This window comes from Engystomops pustulosus, chromosome 2, assembly GCF_040894005.1.
Source record: "Engystomops pustulosus chromosome 2, aEngPut4.maternal, whole genome shotgun sequence".
In the NCBI taxonomy this organism is placed as follows: Eukaryota; Metazoa; Chordata; class Amphibia; order Anura; family Leptodactylidae; genus Engystomops; species Engystomops pustulosus.
Window position 1 is genome coordinate 254,309,965 of NC_092412.1, and position 17,324 is coordinate 254,327,288.

Below are 17,324 nucleotides of genomic sequence, written 5' to 3' on the forward strand. Positions count from 1 at the left end.
CTTTGTTTACCTCCTTTTCTGTAGTCTGTAAGGGCTACAGATGGTTAACTGACGAATCAGACTACACGGTTTGTTTGTAGTCTGTTACCATGGAGTTCTGTAGCAGGTGAAGAAGCAAAGCTGGAAGAAATTTTTGGATTTTTAAAAAAAAAATTTTTTAAAGTTGTCAAGATGGAGCATGGTGACGTGATGTGACTACGCATTGAATAAGTTTGTAGTCTGTTACCTTGGAGACCCATAGTTCTGCATGGGAGCTGTGATTTTTAACCAATATATTTTTATACCAATATTTTTTCCATCAATTGATTTTTTTTTTATTTTATTTTTTTTAATTTTTATATTTTTTGTTATTGAATGAATCAAAATAAATAAACCCACCCTATAACAAGGTTTCATTTTGCGTTCTCCAAGCCTGATATCTAGGGTCAGAAATGGCCCAATCTCGTAAGAGTGCGGGCGCGGAGCGGATAAGACGCGGCGCTCCGTGTAATGTGATTGCAGCTGAGAAGTCTATTAGTAATAAGTGGCCTTGTCTCGGAGCAGATGGCTACTTATACAGCCATCAGATACAAATATCATGTCACCAGCGGGGCATGTCACGCTAACAGCCTTACCCGCGCCTCATTCAATTACCCGCACAATGGCGGAAGCCACGTTACGTAATTACGATTTGTTTCAGCCCATCATGTAAATAACTCCTGACGAGATAAACCGCGACACTGCCTCGCTCTGACACGGCCATTATTATATGGTTACACTAGGGGAGCACAGTGACCTGTAATCTGCTGCCCCCCCTCTGTAGCCAAATATAGCGATACATTTAGTAACAACTTCCGATCCATAGTGTTACAATCCTGCTCTGTCTTTATTAGATCTGCTTGCTGTTGATGAATGCTTACAGACCAGGTTAGATCCAAAGGACCTCGTTAGATCCTCGTTCACCAACAGCAAGCAGATCTAGTGAAAGCAAAGAGAAATTGTAACACAACCTACCCATGGTGCATTGTGCAAAATACTTAAAGGACATCTACCACCAGGATGAAGGATTGTATGCAAATGAGCCTCTATGGAGCATGGAGCACCACAGGCTCATTTGCATACAGTCCTTCATCCTGGTGGAAGATGCACTTTAAGTAGGCTGCGCCCACACGGGGTTGCTGCGCCATCTGTCCATGTCCTGAGAAGTACAGTTCTTCACAAAGCTTTCACACTCGTGTGACGTGACCAAAGTGTCCCATTCACTGACAGCTAGCTGCTTTGAAGAAAATCTTCTTGTATTTGTTATCCATGGCTCCCTTCCTTCAAAAAATTATGGTAATGAGTCTGCCGGGCTTCTGGGTGTGTTACCGGAGAGCTTCACAGACTCTTACACTGTGCAGGAGCACTTCTCGCTCCCAATGTGTAATGTTACGTTGGGAAAAGGTGGTGAAGTGCAGCAGCCTGTGAAGCTGCATCAGGGAGGGACTCTGGTAACACCTCCAGGAGCCCTTTGGGCTCATTAACATAATTATAAAAGTTGATTTTAGAAGGATGGAGGCCATGGATAAGAAATATAAGAAGATACCGCAGTTCCGGAGCCTGGATCTAGGAGTAATGTCCTTTGGTATAGTGTAAATCAGAAGTTTCCATCCACTATATGTGATGATCTGATATGAAATCCTAATAAACCTTTCAGATTTTAGATCGCCAAAATCCCGTATGTTTGCCGAATGCCAGATTAACAATGAACAATTTTTTTTCTTAAAGTAATTTTTATAACTTTCCTCCTAGTCCGAGGTTTCCATACACTAAGATTGCGGCGCCTCCATTCGATTTGGGCCGGCAATTTTGTAGATTTGCATTAAATAGAATAACAACTAGAATGTGAAGATGCTCAACAACTCGAATACGGGGAGATGATTGGGGGCAATAGACTGACCCTGGTATCACAGGGCAATAACAATGACTAAGGAGAGTAAAATATGTCACATCAAAAATTCTCCAGGTAATATCCATATGAGATTCCAAAATATAGCGGTAATGTAGATTGCTCCTGTGTGTTGGAAATATTGTTTTTATACATAAATGAATTTGTGATATATTATTTCCGTACTTAAAAATATCCATTAATATCGCGTGGACGCCCCCCCCCCCCCCCCCCCCGCGATCATCGCACTTGTGGTGTTCGGATTTACATGTCCATTTATTAATATATATTTTTATATACCGTATATACTCGAGTATAAGCCGACCCAAGTATAAACCAAGGCCCCTAATATTACCACAAAAACCTGGCAAAACCTATATTTTTTTTTTACTCGAGTATAAGCCGAGTTTGGGTTTTCGGCACATATTTTTGTGCTGAAAAACTAGGCTTATACTCGAGTATAAGCCTCGGATTCATCCAGAGAGAAATCCGTTCAGAGACTCTGGTGCACGTGGAATTTTTTTTCTTTAGCCCCCAGCGTTGCGGAGTAATCTGTGCCCGTTGCATTTGGCACCCAATTTGCTAATTAGGCTCAGTACTGTTAGGTGGGTGGTGCCAGTCTGTACGCCTCTGCCCAGAACCGCCCACCTGACAGTTGGTATCCTAATTAGCATATCGGGTGCTGGAAATAACAACGCGGAATGCTCGGAACCATGGGGGGCGGGGGCTAGAGTCTGAATCATTGGAGCGTCACCTATCAGAGGGCGGAAAGAGGTGAAGGTGGCGATGGGTCGTCTTTAATAAGGGTGAGACCTATTGAACGCCGAGTGTATTTAGAAAGTCGAGATTTATAGCAAATAGTAGAAAATATAAAGATCTCTGGGGAAGAGGCATACCATGCCTCATGCCTCGGGCGTCTCTACTTTCTTGTGACCGGTTCATGCTGCAGAGTGCCCCATATATACTAAACTGACTAATCTAGGGCTCTGACCTGGTGTAATCCCATCAGATTTCTCCAATGCATCTACAAAACCACTTCTGTGTCTCCATGGTAACAGACTACAGGCACAAGTTGTGTAGTCTGACCCTGCAGTCATGTGTCCTTATCTCTTGCTGCTGAGAAGATGTAGAGAGAAATGATGGGGTTGACCGCTGACTGCGAGATCCGACCTCACAGGTTGTAATTTGTAGTCTGTAAGTGGGGGAACACATTGCTGAGTGTGGGAGCTGTATACGCTGGATGTTTGTTCTAAAGTGATGTTGCAAAAGTATTGATACCGTTTACCGGAGGTAAACCGGCTGGTGGGCAGCGGTAGGGGGCAGCTGGATCAGCAGTATTTCACTATTTTTGGCATGAATGGTTTATGTATGGGTAAAGGGGCGCACAGCTTCTCTGAGTAATCAGGTCTTCTATGTTATAGAAATTCAAAGAAGAACCTGGGGAGCCTCCGCAAGCAGTCCAGCCCTCCCAGCAGCCCTCCCTGCAGGCGGCCATACCCCAGACACAGCTCATGGTGGCCGGTGGACAAATCACTGGGGTAAGAAAACAGATAAAATGTCATCTGTAGTGGAACGGATCCAGGCAGACAGTCATACCGAGGGGAAATGGGGGGAAACATAACCTACAATGATGCCAACCATGTCACAAGGTGGCGCTCTACATCATGGGTAGCACAACAACCTCTGACCTCTAGCTCCAGCCTTAACGATGGAAAGAAATGCATTGTGGGATGGTTGTGATTTATTTAGTTTCTGTGTGAGTGCATGCTAGGTGATTTTCATTGTATCACTATATGTACCGTATTTTATTGGGCACCTCTTACGATAAGGCACAACCCCAGATTTAGTCTCTGCAACGTTCACTCACTCGCCCACGGCTCTGCTGCCAACGGTCACTCACTCGCACGCGGCTCTGCTGCCACCGTTCACTCACTCGCACGCGGCTCTGCTTCCACCGTTCACTCACTCGCCCACGGCCTTGCTGCCACCGTTCACTCACTCGCCCACGGCCTTGCTGCCACCGTTCACTCACTCGCCCACGGCTCTTCTTCCGACCCAGTCCAAGCCAAAACTTCTTCTCCGACCCAATTCCCTGGCAGCCCAAAAGTGTGTAAGGACCTTGCAGTGACGCAGGAAGCATGTGATCAGCCGCAGGCTGCTGACATCACTCTAGGTCCTGCAGTAATCCTCATGTCTGGGTGCGACCAGGAAAGGGGGTGAGCAGAGCAATGTTCTGCTCTCCTGGAGATTGTGTCAGTGCTTCACCCAATCTCCAGGACTGAGGGTCTGAGCGTTCTGATCTTCAGACTATGACACACGGCCACTTTTTTATTTAATCTTTTTTTTTTTTTACTTCTAAAAAGTTTCTCTAATACTGTATTTTTGGGACTAATTTTTTTTTTTTTCAATTATAATTTGAGTTTTCTATAGCTTTCAAAGTTGGAAAGAAAAAACCTTTATGCTTCCACTCTGGGGTATTTGGCCCCTGCACTTGTAGCATGGCAGCCCACAGACCTGAACTAGTCATGTAGTACCTTATTCCACCAGCAGAGGCCACTGCAGGAAGTTGTGTGTGTGGCTTGATAAGATCAGCTGTCGATCAGGGATTCCTGGAGGCAGAGCCTAAATCATAGAGAGAACACTAGTGGTGACAGCTCCTGTCTGGACATCTGTGATCCCTTCCCAGGAATAAACTTCTCGGGTGTTGCCTAAGCTCCCCCCCCCCCCCCCAGCAGAATAGCCCCTTAAAGGAGAGTGTGTGTATGTATGTATGTATGTATGTACGTATGTATGTATGTGTGTGGGTTTTTTTTTTTTTTTTTTTTTTGAGAACTGGGATAAGTTCTGTCATCTCCACAGATTGACGCCTGAAATAATTAACACTTCCAGACGTTGCAGTCATCTGTTCCCCGGGCCTGTGCCAAGTGTGTGAAACGCGTGGGGTTACAATCTGTCGAATTGCAATGAAAAAAATGGAAAGAAAAAGTTTGGTTTGGCGGTGGGGGGGGGGGGAGGGAGAGTAACAGTGTGGCATTACCCGTTCTCACTCTCATGTGTAGGATCGGGAGCCAGATTATTGTTGCCATGGAAACGGCGTGATTGTAAAAATGTAATTAACATTAAAGTCTCCAATGAAATGTATCGGATGATTATTCCTGGACTGAATGTTTCCCATGATGCATCATCTCCAGCCCCATCCCCGTATAGGATCAAGGTGTCCCCTTCAGAGAGGATCGGACATACTGAAATCGAACAGGCCCTGCCCCTCCATTTTAGTTGGGACAATAGTTGGTTGTCCAATCATCAAAAATGTATAAACAATGACTGGCCGTGGGCGGCTGCTGCTATTGTACCCGATGTGCTTGTATCAGAAAGCATCGTCTGCTCGGCTCTAGCTAGTGAGTCACTTTCCTTCTCTGTCTCTGAAGCTGCAAGTGGTTGATTTTGGGAGCGGATGCGCCCCCCGCTCTCCTCACTCAGCGTCCTGTCGTGTTTATTCATCCACAATGAGACGAACGTCGCAGGAGCCGCCGCTGCAGCGTTATTATACAATTGTAGCTGATAAGTGTCAATGAGCCGGCAGCGGGGGGCGGGGCGGGAGAAGCGCGTTAGTATCTTGTCGGCAGAGCTGCTGCGGCGCCTCGGTGCAGCGCAGATCTTCTCCTCTCTTGTAGTCAGAGATTTTGCACACGGAACAAGTGCGCCCCTGGTTTTGAACACTAAACCCTTCTATAAATCTCTTCGTAGATTCTGATACAATGTTGATAAAGCTGCAGATTTGTCCAGGGCATCGAAAAGAAACTAGTTGTGTACGCAGCTCCTATGCGGGGTCATGTGTAGGATCCTGCACTCATTGGAGATTTACCTGTTTTCCAATTTACCAATTTTCAGGAGATCAAGCCCCAAAATAATGGCAATTCCGGAATTACTATTGTAACTCCGCCTCCAGGGGCGCTGCGGGCAATGCAGTCGGTTGGCGTGGGGCGTCCCTGCCCCTCGTCTGTGCACTCGCTGTAGCAGATCTATGCCAGGCAGGTCAACACAACCCCCTACCCGCTAGGACAGGGGCTTTCATAATATGTGAGCGCATGATAAATGGCCCCCCAATGTTTGTAGGTCACAGAGGCAAAGCAAGACGGGTAAGAACTGACAGCCGGATCTGACTACGCAGACCTGTTTGTAGTCTGTCACCATAGAGACACCTAGAACTTACCAGACTATACCAAAATAAAATAAAAAAAGTTGTTTTTTTTTGTTTTTTTTTTCTTACCCAATGCTATTTGCAATTTTGTGTCCTTTGTTTTTTTTTGTGTGTTTTTTTTTTATTTTTTTTTTTTTTTTTTTACATAAGTGTACATACCTTTTTATATTGGTGCTCCTGGAACAAATAACCCGAAAATATGGCAGGAATTGTCGTCCGTAGGATCCCTATGTATAAGTAATACGGAGGGGCTCTGGTAACATCCCCCTCCATTTGCATAATTATAAAAGTTGATTTTAGAGGGACGGAGGCCAATGATGGACTTGGGAGTAAATTGGATCCTACAACACGCGTAACGTGTACACCAGGATCTTATATTAACCCTCTTAAACCTAGACCTCGGCATTGTAGACCCCCTGTCAATGGAGGGCAGTTGCAAAATCGCCAAATTTTCCGACTTTTTGTACAACACCCCCTTCCCCCTCAGCTCTGAGCAGGCTCCACCCAGTTCTCACTCCTGTCGTTTAACTTCTTCGAAAAGTTGCAGAGACCTCGTGAACGTCTACTCCAGGTTTGTCACCTCACTTAACACCGCTCCGTGTTTTCCACTTCCCGGCGCACTCTAAGAAGCCGCCGCTGCTGCCGTTTAATGCTTTAAGTGTTTTTGTTTAAAGCGCCCGGAGCCCAGAGCTGTAATTTCCTCTGCGCTCCCCACTGCCTGACGCCCCGCACCCCCCCCCCAGCACCCGCACAAGGTAACAATCTGGGGCCCCGAGCCGCTGTTTTCTTCACGCTGCCATTTTTGTATGTTATGAAAAATTATACATATTTTCCACACTCTTCAGCTCTCGTCTCTCAAGAACGATCTGGAGAAGAAGAATTTCAATGATTCTGAGATCGGAGACTCGACACGACCTCCGTGTTTTCTTATTTCTCACCCAGAGTATAAAAAAAACAGGCGGAAAATGTGTTTTCTTTTCTACAGGTTATAATCCTCCTGCCGCTGCTTTACTTCTCCTTAGATAAATGTAATGTAATACCGGAGCCTTAAAGGGATAATCCCTTGGGTACTGCAGCCAGTGCTATGTATTGTCCCTGGAGAGATGTGTAATCAGACCTCACACTGCTGTGCTCTGTGCTATCTGCAGCCAGTGTTATGTATTGTCCCTGGAGAGATGTGTAATCGGACCTCACACTGCTGTGCTCTGTGCTCTCTGCAGCCAGTGTTATGTATTGTCCCTGGAGAGATGTGTAATCGGACCTCACACTGCTGTGCTCTGTGCTCTCTGCAGCCAGTGTTATGTATTGTCCCTGGAGAGATGTGTAATCAGACCCGACACTGCTGTGCTCTGTGCTCTCTGCAGCCAGTGTTATGTATTGTCCCTGGAGAGATGTGTAATCAGGCCTTTGTGTCTGTTGTTAGTAGCAGCAGGACTGTGATATATGGATTTATATTCCAGGGTTGTAGCTTCTCCAAGTGCACTAGGGTGTGTCTCCTCATACTGCAGTGTACGGTTTGGGAAACTTTTATCATAGACCTTTATGCCCCAGTTATTTGTTAAGTGTTGGTCCTCTAGGAGCCGCGTCTACCTCGAAAACAATAGCTCAACAAGACGACCCCTGGTCACCACATCTAGTATGATAACCCTCCACAATAATCTCTGGATGTCCTGCAGCTCGATCCCCAGTGATAATCTGCAGGGAGACTTGTGTTATCATTGTCCTGCAGCGCCATCACAGGCAGAGCAAGGTATTACATGCTGCTCGTCCAGACAGAACCTGCCTATGTAGACAGGTTGTGGCCCCCAGGATCGGCTCGTATTCACCAGCCTAATGGCTCTGCGTTGTGTGAGAAGAAATCCTTGGGTGGTGCCACATAAGTGTTTGTTACGGCTCGTACATGGGTGGCAGCCGCCGTCCTTGCAGCCTCTTAGTGCTGTATTTTCTGATGCACTTCACCCATTGTAAGGATTCACACAACACAAAGACCCTGAAAAGGATAATACAACGTGTTATTATATGGCGGTATCAAAGCCGCTCTCCAAAGTGTCTGGGGAAAGGGATGAGATCACCTGCCATACATTAACAGCTTCTCATTGTATTGGGGTCTGTAAAAGGGGGCAGCGTTAGAGCGGGGACATTGCATGCGCGCTCGGGGGCAGAGGACAACAGAAAACTAAGAGAGTTTGTGCAATGAACTGTAGGTTTATCAATATGGAGCTCTCAACCTCGGACTCACTGCGTCTGTATTCTGCATTTACTACCATGGCTGAACTTTGTGGGTCTATTGAAGTTTGTCCCTCCTCATGGCATTGTATACTGTGTTTCGATCAACTTTTTGAGGATGCCTAACTTTCTGATCTCAGTTGTTTCAAGCAACTGAAGTGGGATCTGATCAGGATAGGTTTTAGTTTTGCAGTGTAAAGGTAAATTCACATGTAGCAGAATGCTGCTTTATAATCTGTTGAAGTTTGTCCCTCCTCATGGCACTGTATACTGTGTTTCTATGCAGTTTTTGAGGATGCGTAACTGTTTCTGAGCTCAGTTGTTACAAGCAGCTGAAGTGGGATCTGATTAGGGTAGGTTTCAGTTCTGCAGTGTAAAGGTAAATTTACACCTGGCAGAAGGCTGCTGTATAATCTATTGAAGTTTGGCCCTCCCCAAGGCATTGGGGAATGTGTTTCCATCAACTTTTTGAAGAACGGAAACTATTTCTGAGCTCAGTTGTTACAAGCAGCTGAAGTGGGTTTGATCAGGATACATTCCAGTTCTGCATTGTAAAGGTAAATTCACACGTAGCAGAATGCTGCTGTATAATCTATTGAAGTTCGGCCCTCCCCAAGACATTGGGTAATGTGTTTCCATCAATGTTTTGAGGAAGGGAAACTATTTCTGAGCTCAGTTGTTACAAGCAGCTGAAGTGGGTTTGATCGGGATACATTCCAGTTCTGCAGTGTAAAGGTAAATTCACACGTAGCAGAATGCTGCTGTATAATCTATTGAAGTTCGGCCCTCCCCAAGACATTGGGTGATGTGTTTCCATCAGTGTTTTGAGGAACGGAAACCATTTCTGAGCTCAGTTGTTACAAGCAGCTGAAGCGGGTTTGATCAGGGTACGTTTCAGTTCTGCAGTGTAAAGGTAAATTCACACGTAGCAGTATACTGCTGTAAACATGTAGTAGTATGTGTACTGATGGCTTTTGTTGCTCTCGTTTCCAGTTAACACTGACGCCGACCCAGCAACAGTTGCTCCTACAACAGGCGCAGGCACAGCTGCTGGCAGCCGCCGTACAGCACTCCGCCAGTCAGCAGCACAGTGCCGCTGGCGCCACCATCTCAGCCTCTGCTGCTACTCCAGTGACACAGATACCTTTCCCACAGTCACTACAGATTGCACCGGTCAGTATCTTTTATGTGTTATGTGGGAAAATAAAATACATGGAATTGTGTCTTATTTTTATTCTTTTTCTTCAGGATCTGCAACAGTTGCAGCAACTTCAGCAGCAAAATCTTAACTTGCAGCAATTTGTATTGGTGCATCCGACGACCAACCTGCCGCCAGCGCAATTCATCATCTCACAGACGCCACAGGGGCAACAAGGTATCAGACCTCATTTCCTATGTCATCCATAGGGTCATGTATCACCTGTGCCGAAGACCTGTGGAGTATTTGGAGAGCTGCGCCTTCCGTAGTGTGTGGTCATAACCTAAAAGAACAGAATTCATCCGATCTTTAGTCTTTCAGCTTAATGATATTTGTATAGTGCAGGGGCTGATCATACGTGACTGGACAGATGTGTAATCGGACCTTTGAGTATGTTGTTAGTAGCAGCAGAACTGTGATCTATGGATTCATATTCCAAGTGCGCTAGGGGTGTGTCCTAACACTGCTGTGCTCTGTCCTCTCTCTAACCACTGTTACTCACCCCATGTTGTGTGTTAATGGCCCTTACTGAGTCGTACGTGGTGGTTATTGGTAATTTGAGCTTTGGGAAGGGTAAAAAACGTAAGCTGATTTGTCTACTCACCTGTTAGAGACCCTAACATAATGTATATAGACCATAGCAGCTTCTTAAAGGGATCTGGCAGCTGGCGTGACCCCCACAGACTGCAGCCAGTGTTGTGTATTGTCCCTGGAGTGATGTGTAATCAGATCTTTGTGTATGTTGTTGTTAGTAGCAGCAGGACTGTGATGTATGGATTTATATTCCAGGATTGTAGCTTCTCCAAGTGCACTGGGGGCGTGTCCTCACACTGCTGTGCTCTTGCTGCAGTTTATACCCAAAGCAGAGGAGGAAGGTGATGCAGAAAGGTATTGTGGTGCAGCTCTCCAGGGCCAGCACTCCACATGGTTAGATGAGGATGATGACTGATGGCAGCCATTACTACACCAGTCATCTGTCATCTTCCATCTGCAGAACCTTAGGGGTGCCAAGGGTTATATTAGGAAGTGACCGGGCAGAATAATGTGATTATCGGCCTTGGATACATTTATACCCATGCCCTTTATTAGCACGGTGGTCCTGGTGGGTCAGTGGACACTAGAGTTTTGCGGTTGTTGCCTCCGGAATATAATGAGAGGTTGAGGATGTTCTGTGCTACGTCTTACCATCTCTCTTCTCTCTCTCCAGGCCTCCTGCAGGCACAGAATCTCTTAACACAGCTACCTCAGCAAAGCCAAGCCAACCTCCTGCAGTCTCAACCAAGCATCACCCTCACCTCACAGGTCAGCGCAGCAGCGTGCCCCCTACATAGACACCGCCACAGCCCGAGCCGCTGGTGACATCGATCATAAGCCGCTTCTACAGCTGTAACAAAAGATGTAGCAGAGCCGAGTCTGACGCTGGGGTTTGCATTAAATTTTCAGTGTTCCTGCACCCGGTGCACGCCCAAACCAAGGCAAATCTGCAGGGAACTCATGCAAATTTACTGATGGTCTCCTTGCAGATTTTGGTGTAGAAATGACACAGAATTCTCCCCCGTAAATCCTCGAAAATATAGTGAAGAAAATCTGCAGTGACTGTATTGCACATGGGATCAGCGCAGATCTGAGTGCTGGGCGCTTCCTGTCTGCATTCACAGTTTGCATTTACACTGTGTTTACATTGTGTTAACATGTTTACATAAATACATTGTTAACATAGTGTAAATACACTTTGTGTTTGCAGCCTGCACATAGCTTCTGCAATGACATTTGGGGTTAGTGTTTTTTATTTTTGTGGGTTTTCGGCAATGATGCGCCACACAAAAATGCTGATAGGAGGCAGAGATCAGCTTTCTGCCACAGTTTGAGCAGCAAAATCGCTGATGCCTCACGGCAGGTGAAGGCACACAGTCCACATGCTGAACCATGGTGGCAACCAAAACCACTGTGTGAACCAGACCGTAGAAATGTATATACTGGATTTGAAACGTTGTAACAATTTAGGAATTCCGTAGGGGATAACAATGTAATTAGCGAAGGACGGTAAGGAACACTGAGTGGGCCCTGGGCAGTCGTGAGTAAGAACAGGGGGTTGTCAGGATGAGCATGTGTCCATCCAATTCTATGGGAGTGGTTGGAGATTGCTGAACACAGCGCTCTGGTATCCCGACAATTATATTGATGGTCAGATACCGCATGCACATATTGTTGTTCCACTCACTAGTGAGAAATGGACTCCATTCTGCCGCTCGCTGGGGGTCCTGTTATCATCACCAATCAGATTGTTATGCCCTATTCTGTGGATAAGGGGGTAACTTTCTAAATTGGCCATGCAGGTTATTTCTCATTGATTTCGATGCTGTCATAATCCACAGCAGACGGGATCATACGGCACAATCTATATCCGCTGTAGTCTTCTCCATAGGTGATATTTACCAGGCCGCTTCTTCTTCTTTCCCTCTTGCAGCCAGCAACCCCCACACGCACAATAGCTGCGACCCCTGTACAACATCTTCCACAGAGCCAGACAACACCAAAGCGAATCGACACTCCGAGCCTGGAGGAGCCCAGCGACTTGGAGGAGCTCGAGCAGTTTGCAAAGACTTTTAAACAAAGACGCATCAAACTTGGATTCACTCAGGTAAGTGCAGAGTACTCCGGGGGGTGGGGTGCAGCACATCTCATCCCGGCGGGGGGCCCACTTAACATCCTGATCTCACCAGCACCCCCCGTCTGGGGAGACATCACTTAATAAAAGGCTAGCTCTTTCCTTGCCCTATAGTTTAAAAGCCTTGGTATTTTTCTCAGCATGGCCCCTGCTCTTACTTTAGCGCCGCGCCGCTCGCCCCCACAAGCTTTTTCCCTGCATTTCAGGCTTTAAAGGTTAATACTCCTAAAAGCAGCCGGCGAGTGCGTAACCTTTACCGCCTTCAGTGCGCCTCCTAAGTGTGTGCGACTTTTGTGGGATTTTACGGTGGTTAGATTGTCTATTCAATGTCCATAGATATGAAGGAGCCGCATTCATGGCACCTGGACCAGCGGAGGGAGGGGGGGTAGGGAGGCAGATTTTGGGAGACTCCTTGTCCTTGCAGATCTTCAGTCTCCTCCAGTCCGTTGGTGAATTGGCACCACCCAGTGGTGGGAGCGTTCACATACTTTACATACAAATGTATGCACAGCTGGATCTGAATGACTTGTATTTCTTCAGAATTGTGGTTTAATTTTTTTTTTTAAAGTCTTTTTATTTTTTTCTTATTCGAACATGTAATTAAAAAAAAAATTTAGCATCATTTTCATAGGGAACCCATGACATTTTTCATAAATACAGCTAGTGACAGGTTCCCATAGAGCCCAAACTAAATGCCCCCCTTCTTTTCCCCTCACATCCCCATTAAGTCAAGTTTTTACTTAGGATACAGCCATATCTAGCAAGAGTCTGAGGGGTGTGACCTGCTCAGTCCAGCAGCTGTTCACCATGCCGCCTCCTTCTCACAATTCAGCACTTCAGGCGATGTGACCAGGGTGACATCCTTTACCCATTAACATTAGCAAGATGTACCCCATGTATGTATCTGATCACATGAAATCACAGCAGCCTGCATGGAGAATGAGGAGGAGAAGTCCATGGAGGCTGCTGTGATTTCATGTGATCAGATACATACATGGGGTACATCTTGCAAATGTTAGTGGGTAAAAGACCTTAGATGATGTCACCCTGGACATATGACATGAAGGGTGAGAAGAAGCATAAGGCATGGGGAGGACTCGCTAGACTGAGCTGAGGAGACCACGCCCCTCTGACTCGCTGCTGCCTGTCAAGAGAACATTGATTTTATGTGGATGTGAGGGAAACAATTTTTTAGCTAAAAGAAGGGGGTCAGTTGGAGGGGGCTCATATAAATTATTTTTTTTAGGATTTTTTTTTTCTTGTTGTTTATTTAAAATTGCAAGCAAATATTTAAATTCTGGATCATGTTATATCGGACACACACAAAGGCCCCTTAGTATAAGCTACAGGAGGGGGGTCAGAGGTCGCCTTACATCCTATTAACACCCTGATAACTTTCTCTTCTCTCGTAGGGTGATGTGGGGCTTGCTATGGGCAAACTCTATGGAAATGACTTTAGCCAAACTACTATTTCTCGCTTCGAAGCCTTGAACCTCAGCTTTAAAAACATGTGCAAATTAAAGCCTCTCCTGGAGAAGTGGCTGAACGATGCAGGTGAGTGACCCGCCGGAGACCCCCAGGACGTGGCGGATGTGCATGACGGGGGGGGGGGATGGAGCCACATCTGGATTTCACATGCTGAATGGTTCTTCTTAAAGTGGTAATGGAGGATGGAGTTGCACTTTAGGAGGAACCCGTCAGCTAGGCTCTTATGTGACGTCCCTCTCCTGCAGCCCTTGACATGGGTAAATCTGGGCTACTACACCTACTACTGGCTACTACACCCTACACCCCCACCCCATGGGCACGAGATGACGTCACCAGCGATGATAGATCCCGGACTAGACAGAAGCCGGCCTAGACAAAAGGCACTGACCAGCAGGACTCTTTAGAGAGACTCCACCCCCATGACTCTTTATCTGATATTCCAGTGACTTCTAATGTAAAATTACTTGGCCAGGATACCAGACCCCAGTGCAGGTTTGGTGTCTAAATCCTGCTGACAGATTCCCTTTTAAGGCCTTCCCATATCCACTCACTGTAGAAAAAGCTGCAGCTGTTATGTATTGAGGCGTCCCCCCAACTCATGGAAATCTAGAAATGACAAGCATCTCTCTTCTTCTCCAGAGAACATCACGTCGGATTCCGCTCTTTCGAGCCCCAACGTTATGAACTCCCCAGGTCACGGAATGGAGGGGCTGAACCGCAGGAGGAAAAAACGCACCAGCATAGAGACCAACATACGCGTGGCCTTAGAGAAGAGTTTCCTGGAGGTCAGTGCTGGAGGGGTAAAAAAAACTACTGCTTATAATATCTGCTGTACTGAGAGGGGTCACACACTAACACCCCAACTCTGAGGTCCTGCTAGTGTGTCCACATCTCATTACTGTAGGGTGTAGGGTTATCATTACTCATGCAGACTTTGATGTGTGCTGGGTGTGCAAGTATGTGCGAGTGTGCACATTACTTAATATGGGGGTGTGCATGGGTGAGCACATTAATGTGGGTGCAGGTATGTGCGAGGGTGCACATTAATGTGGGTGCAGGTGTGTGCATGTATGTGCGAGGGTGCACATTAATGTGGGTGCAGGTGTGTGCATGTATGTGCGAGGGTGCACATTAATGTGGGTGCAGGTGTGTGCCTGTATGTGCGAGGGTGCACATTAATGTGGGTGCAGGTGTGTGCCTGTATGTGCGAGGGTGCACATTAATGTGGGTGCAGGTGTGTGCATGTATGTGCGAGGGTGCACATTAATGTGGGTGCAGGTGTGTGCATGTATGTGCGAGGGTGCACATTAATGTGGGTGCAGGTGTGTGCATGTATGTGCGAGGGTGCACATTAATGTGGGTGCAGGTGTGTGCATGTATGTGCGAGGGTGCACATTAATGTGGGTGCAGGTGTGTGCATGTATGTGCGAGGGTGCACATTAATGTGGGTGCAGGTGTGTGTGTGCATGTATGTGCGAGGGTGCACATTAATGTGGGTGCAGGTGTGTGTGTGCATGTATGTGCGAGGGTGCACATTAATGTGGGTGCAGGTGTGTGTGTGCATGTATGTGCGAGGGTGCACATTAATGTGGGTGCAGGTGTGTGTGTGCATGTATGTGCGAGGGTGCACATTAATGAGGGTGCAGGTGTGTGTGTGCATGTATGTGCGAGGGTGCACATTAATGAGGGTGCAGGTGTGTGTGTGCATGTATGTGCGAGGGTGCACATTAATGTGGGTGCAGGTGTGTGCATGTATGTTTCGAGGGTGCACATTAATGTGGGTGCAGGTGTGTGCATGTATGTGCGAGGGTGCACATTAATGTGGGTGCAGGTGTGTGCATGTATGTGCGAGGGTGCACATTAATGTGGATGCAGGTGTGTGCATGTATGTGCGAGGGTGCACATTAATGTGGATGCAGGTGTGTGCATGTATGTGCGAGGGTGCACATTAATGTGGGTGCTGGTGTGTGCATGTATGTGCGAGGGTCCACATTAATGTCGGTGCAGGTGTGTGCATGTATATGCGAGGGTGCACATTAATGTGGGTGCAGGTGTGTGCATGTATGTTTCGAGGGTGCACATTAATGTGGGTGCATGTATGTGCGAGGGTGCACATTAATGTGGGTGCAGGTGTGTGCATGTATATGCGAGGGTGCACATTAATGTGGGTGCAGGTGTGTGCATATATGTGCAAGTGTGCACATTAATGTGGGTGCAGGTGTGTGCATGTATGTGTGAGGGTGCACATTAATGTGGGTGCAGGTGTGTGCATGGATATGGATACGGCTGTGCACCTGAACCTCTAACGTTGTCATCAGAATCGCTCAGTTTGCATGTGACACCCTAGAAAACCCATCACAGGTCTGCAGCCTCTTCTAACCATCCGTTTTCTGACACAGAACCAAAAGCCTACCTCGGAGGAGATCACCATGATAGCTGACCAGCTGCACATGGAAAAGGAAGTGATCCGTGTTTGGTTCTGTAACCGGCGTCAGAAGGAAAAAAGGATCAACCCTCCCAGCAGCGGCGGATCCAGTAACTCTCCCATTAAAGCAATGTTCCCTAGTCCGACTTCTCTGGTAAGGATTCAGGAGGGGCCCCTGCATTGTCGCCTTTACATGATCTCTACGATATTATATCTGAAGTAGACGACACATAATATATAATGTACATTGACAGCAAGCAAACCAGATGACAAAGCAGGCGAGGAAGCTGCAGAGCTCCAAATCCTCTGCATAGAAGTATTCTTACAGCCTTTAACCACCACTAGAGGGAGCTCAATGAATACAACTTTCTCATAGAATGTAATTATAACCCAGTATGCAGTAAGCTCCTGAGCGCCCCCCTGTGGTGTGCAGTGACCACAGATGTATACACTTGCTATTGCGTTACATTTTAGCGGGATCTATGTACATTCTGCTTTATTTTATGGTGTCCCTGGAGTGAACAGGTTAAATTGTGCAGTATTCTAGTTTTTTTCCCCCCCATGTTCTGATCCCTTCTATCAGTCTGCAGTTCCCGGCAGCGCCATATTGTAATGAATGATTTATCTTGCGCTCTGCATCGGGCCACAGGTTATAAATACCCGCGGGTTTTATGGCTCCGGCCGTTCACTTGGGGTAATTGAGCGGCAGAGAGCAGGTGGTCGCTGTCAATGAGTAACTGCACACGAGGCCGCACGATTCACCCGACTGCACACGTCGTAACGCGGCAAATGGCTTAATGGCAGCGGCGCTGCTGGATTGGTGTCAGGTGTGCGCTCCCCTCCCCCGCCCAATAAATCTGCACATCTGCTCCGGAGTCACTGCTACTCAGGAATGGAGCCAGATATCTGCTGCAGAACTGTAAGTGTCTGACATACAGGACCTATACAAAGCATGTGGGATCGGAACACGGAACGCTGCTGTCTATTAACCTGTATGTAACATGTGGAAGGGGAGGGGCGGGGAGTCGGTGGACCCCCATAGCACTTGATATCTCACCAGAATCAGTGGTAGGTACAGTACATCTATCTCTAATCAGTGTTATCCCCAGACCTCAGGTCATTAGATATAGTAGCTCCAGCAAACATCGGGACAGAGTTATTACCTTTCATCTCCTTAACTTGTCCTGAGCTCTGATGTTTCCATTGTTTTTT

General features: G+C 46.8%; 1 protein-coding gene across 4 annotated transcripts in view; it reads left to right on the forward strand.

Annotated features, from left to right (window-relative positions):
- Positions 1-17,324, forward strand: part of POU2F1 (POU class 2 homeobox 1) — an 86,226-nt gene that overhangs the window by 60,865 nt on the left and 8,037 nt on the right. For 2 of the 4 annotated variants that reach the window (XM_072138892.1, XM_072138893.1), the window contains 8 exons: positions 3,328-3,444; positions 9,327-9,506; positions 9,582-9,708; positions 10,739-10,833; positions 11,999-12,172; positions 13,612-13,753; positions 14,327-14,472; positions 16,087-16,266. In XM_072138892.1, the coding sequence (XP_071994993.1) occupies positions 3,328-3,444; positions 9,327-9,506; positions 9,582-9,708; positions 10,739-10,833; positions 11,999-12,172; positions 13,612-13,753; positions 14,327-14,472; positions 16,087-16,266 (1,161 nt within the window). The remainder of the gene's footprint in view (positions 1-3,327; positions 3,445-9,326; positions 9,507-9,581; positions 9,709-10,738; positions 10,834-11,998; positions 12,173-13,611; positions 13,754-14,326; positions 14,473-16,086; positions 16,267-17,324) is intronic. The other 2 variants (XM_072138894.1, XM_072138896.1) reach the window with 1 other exon arrangement.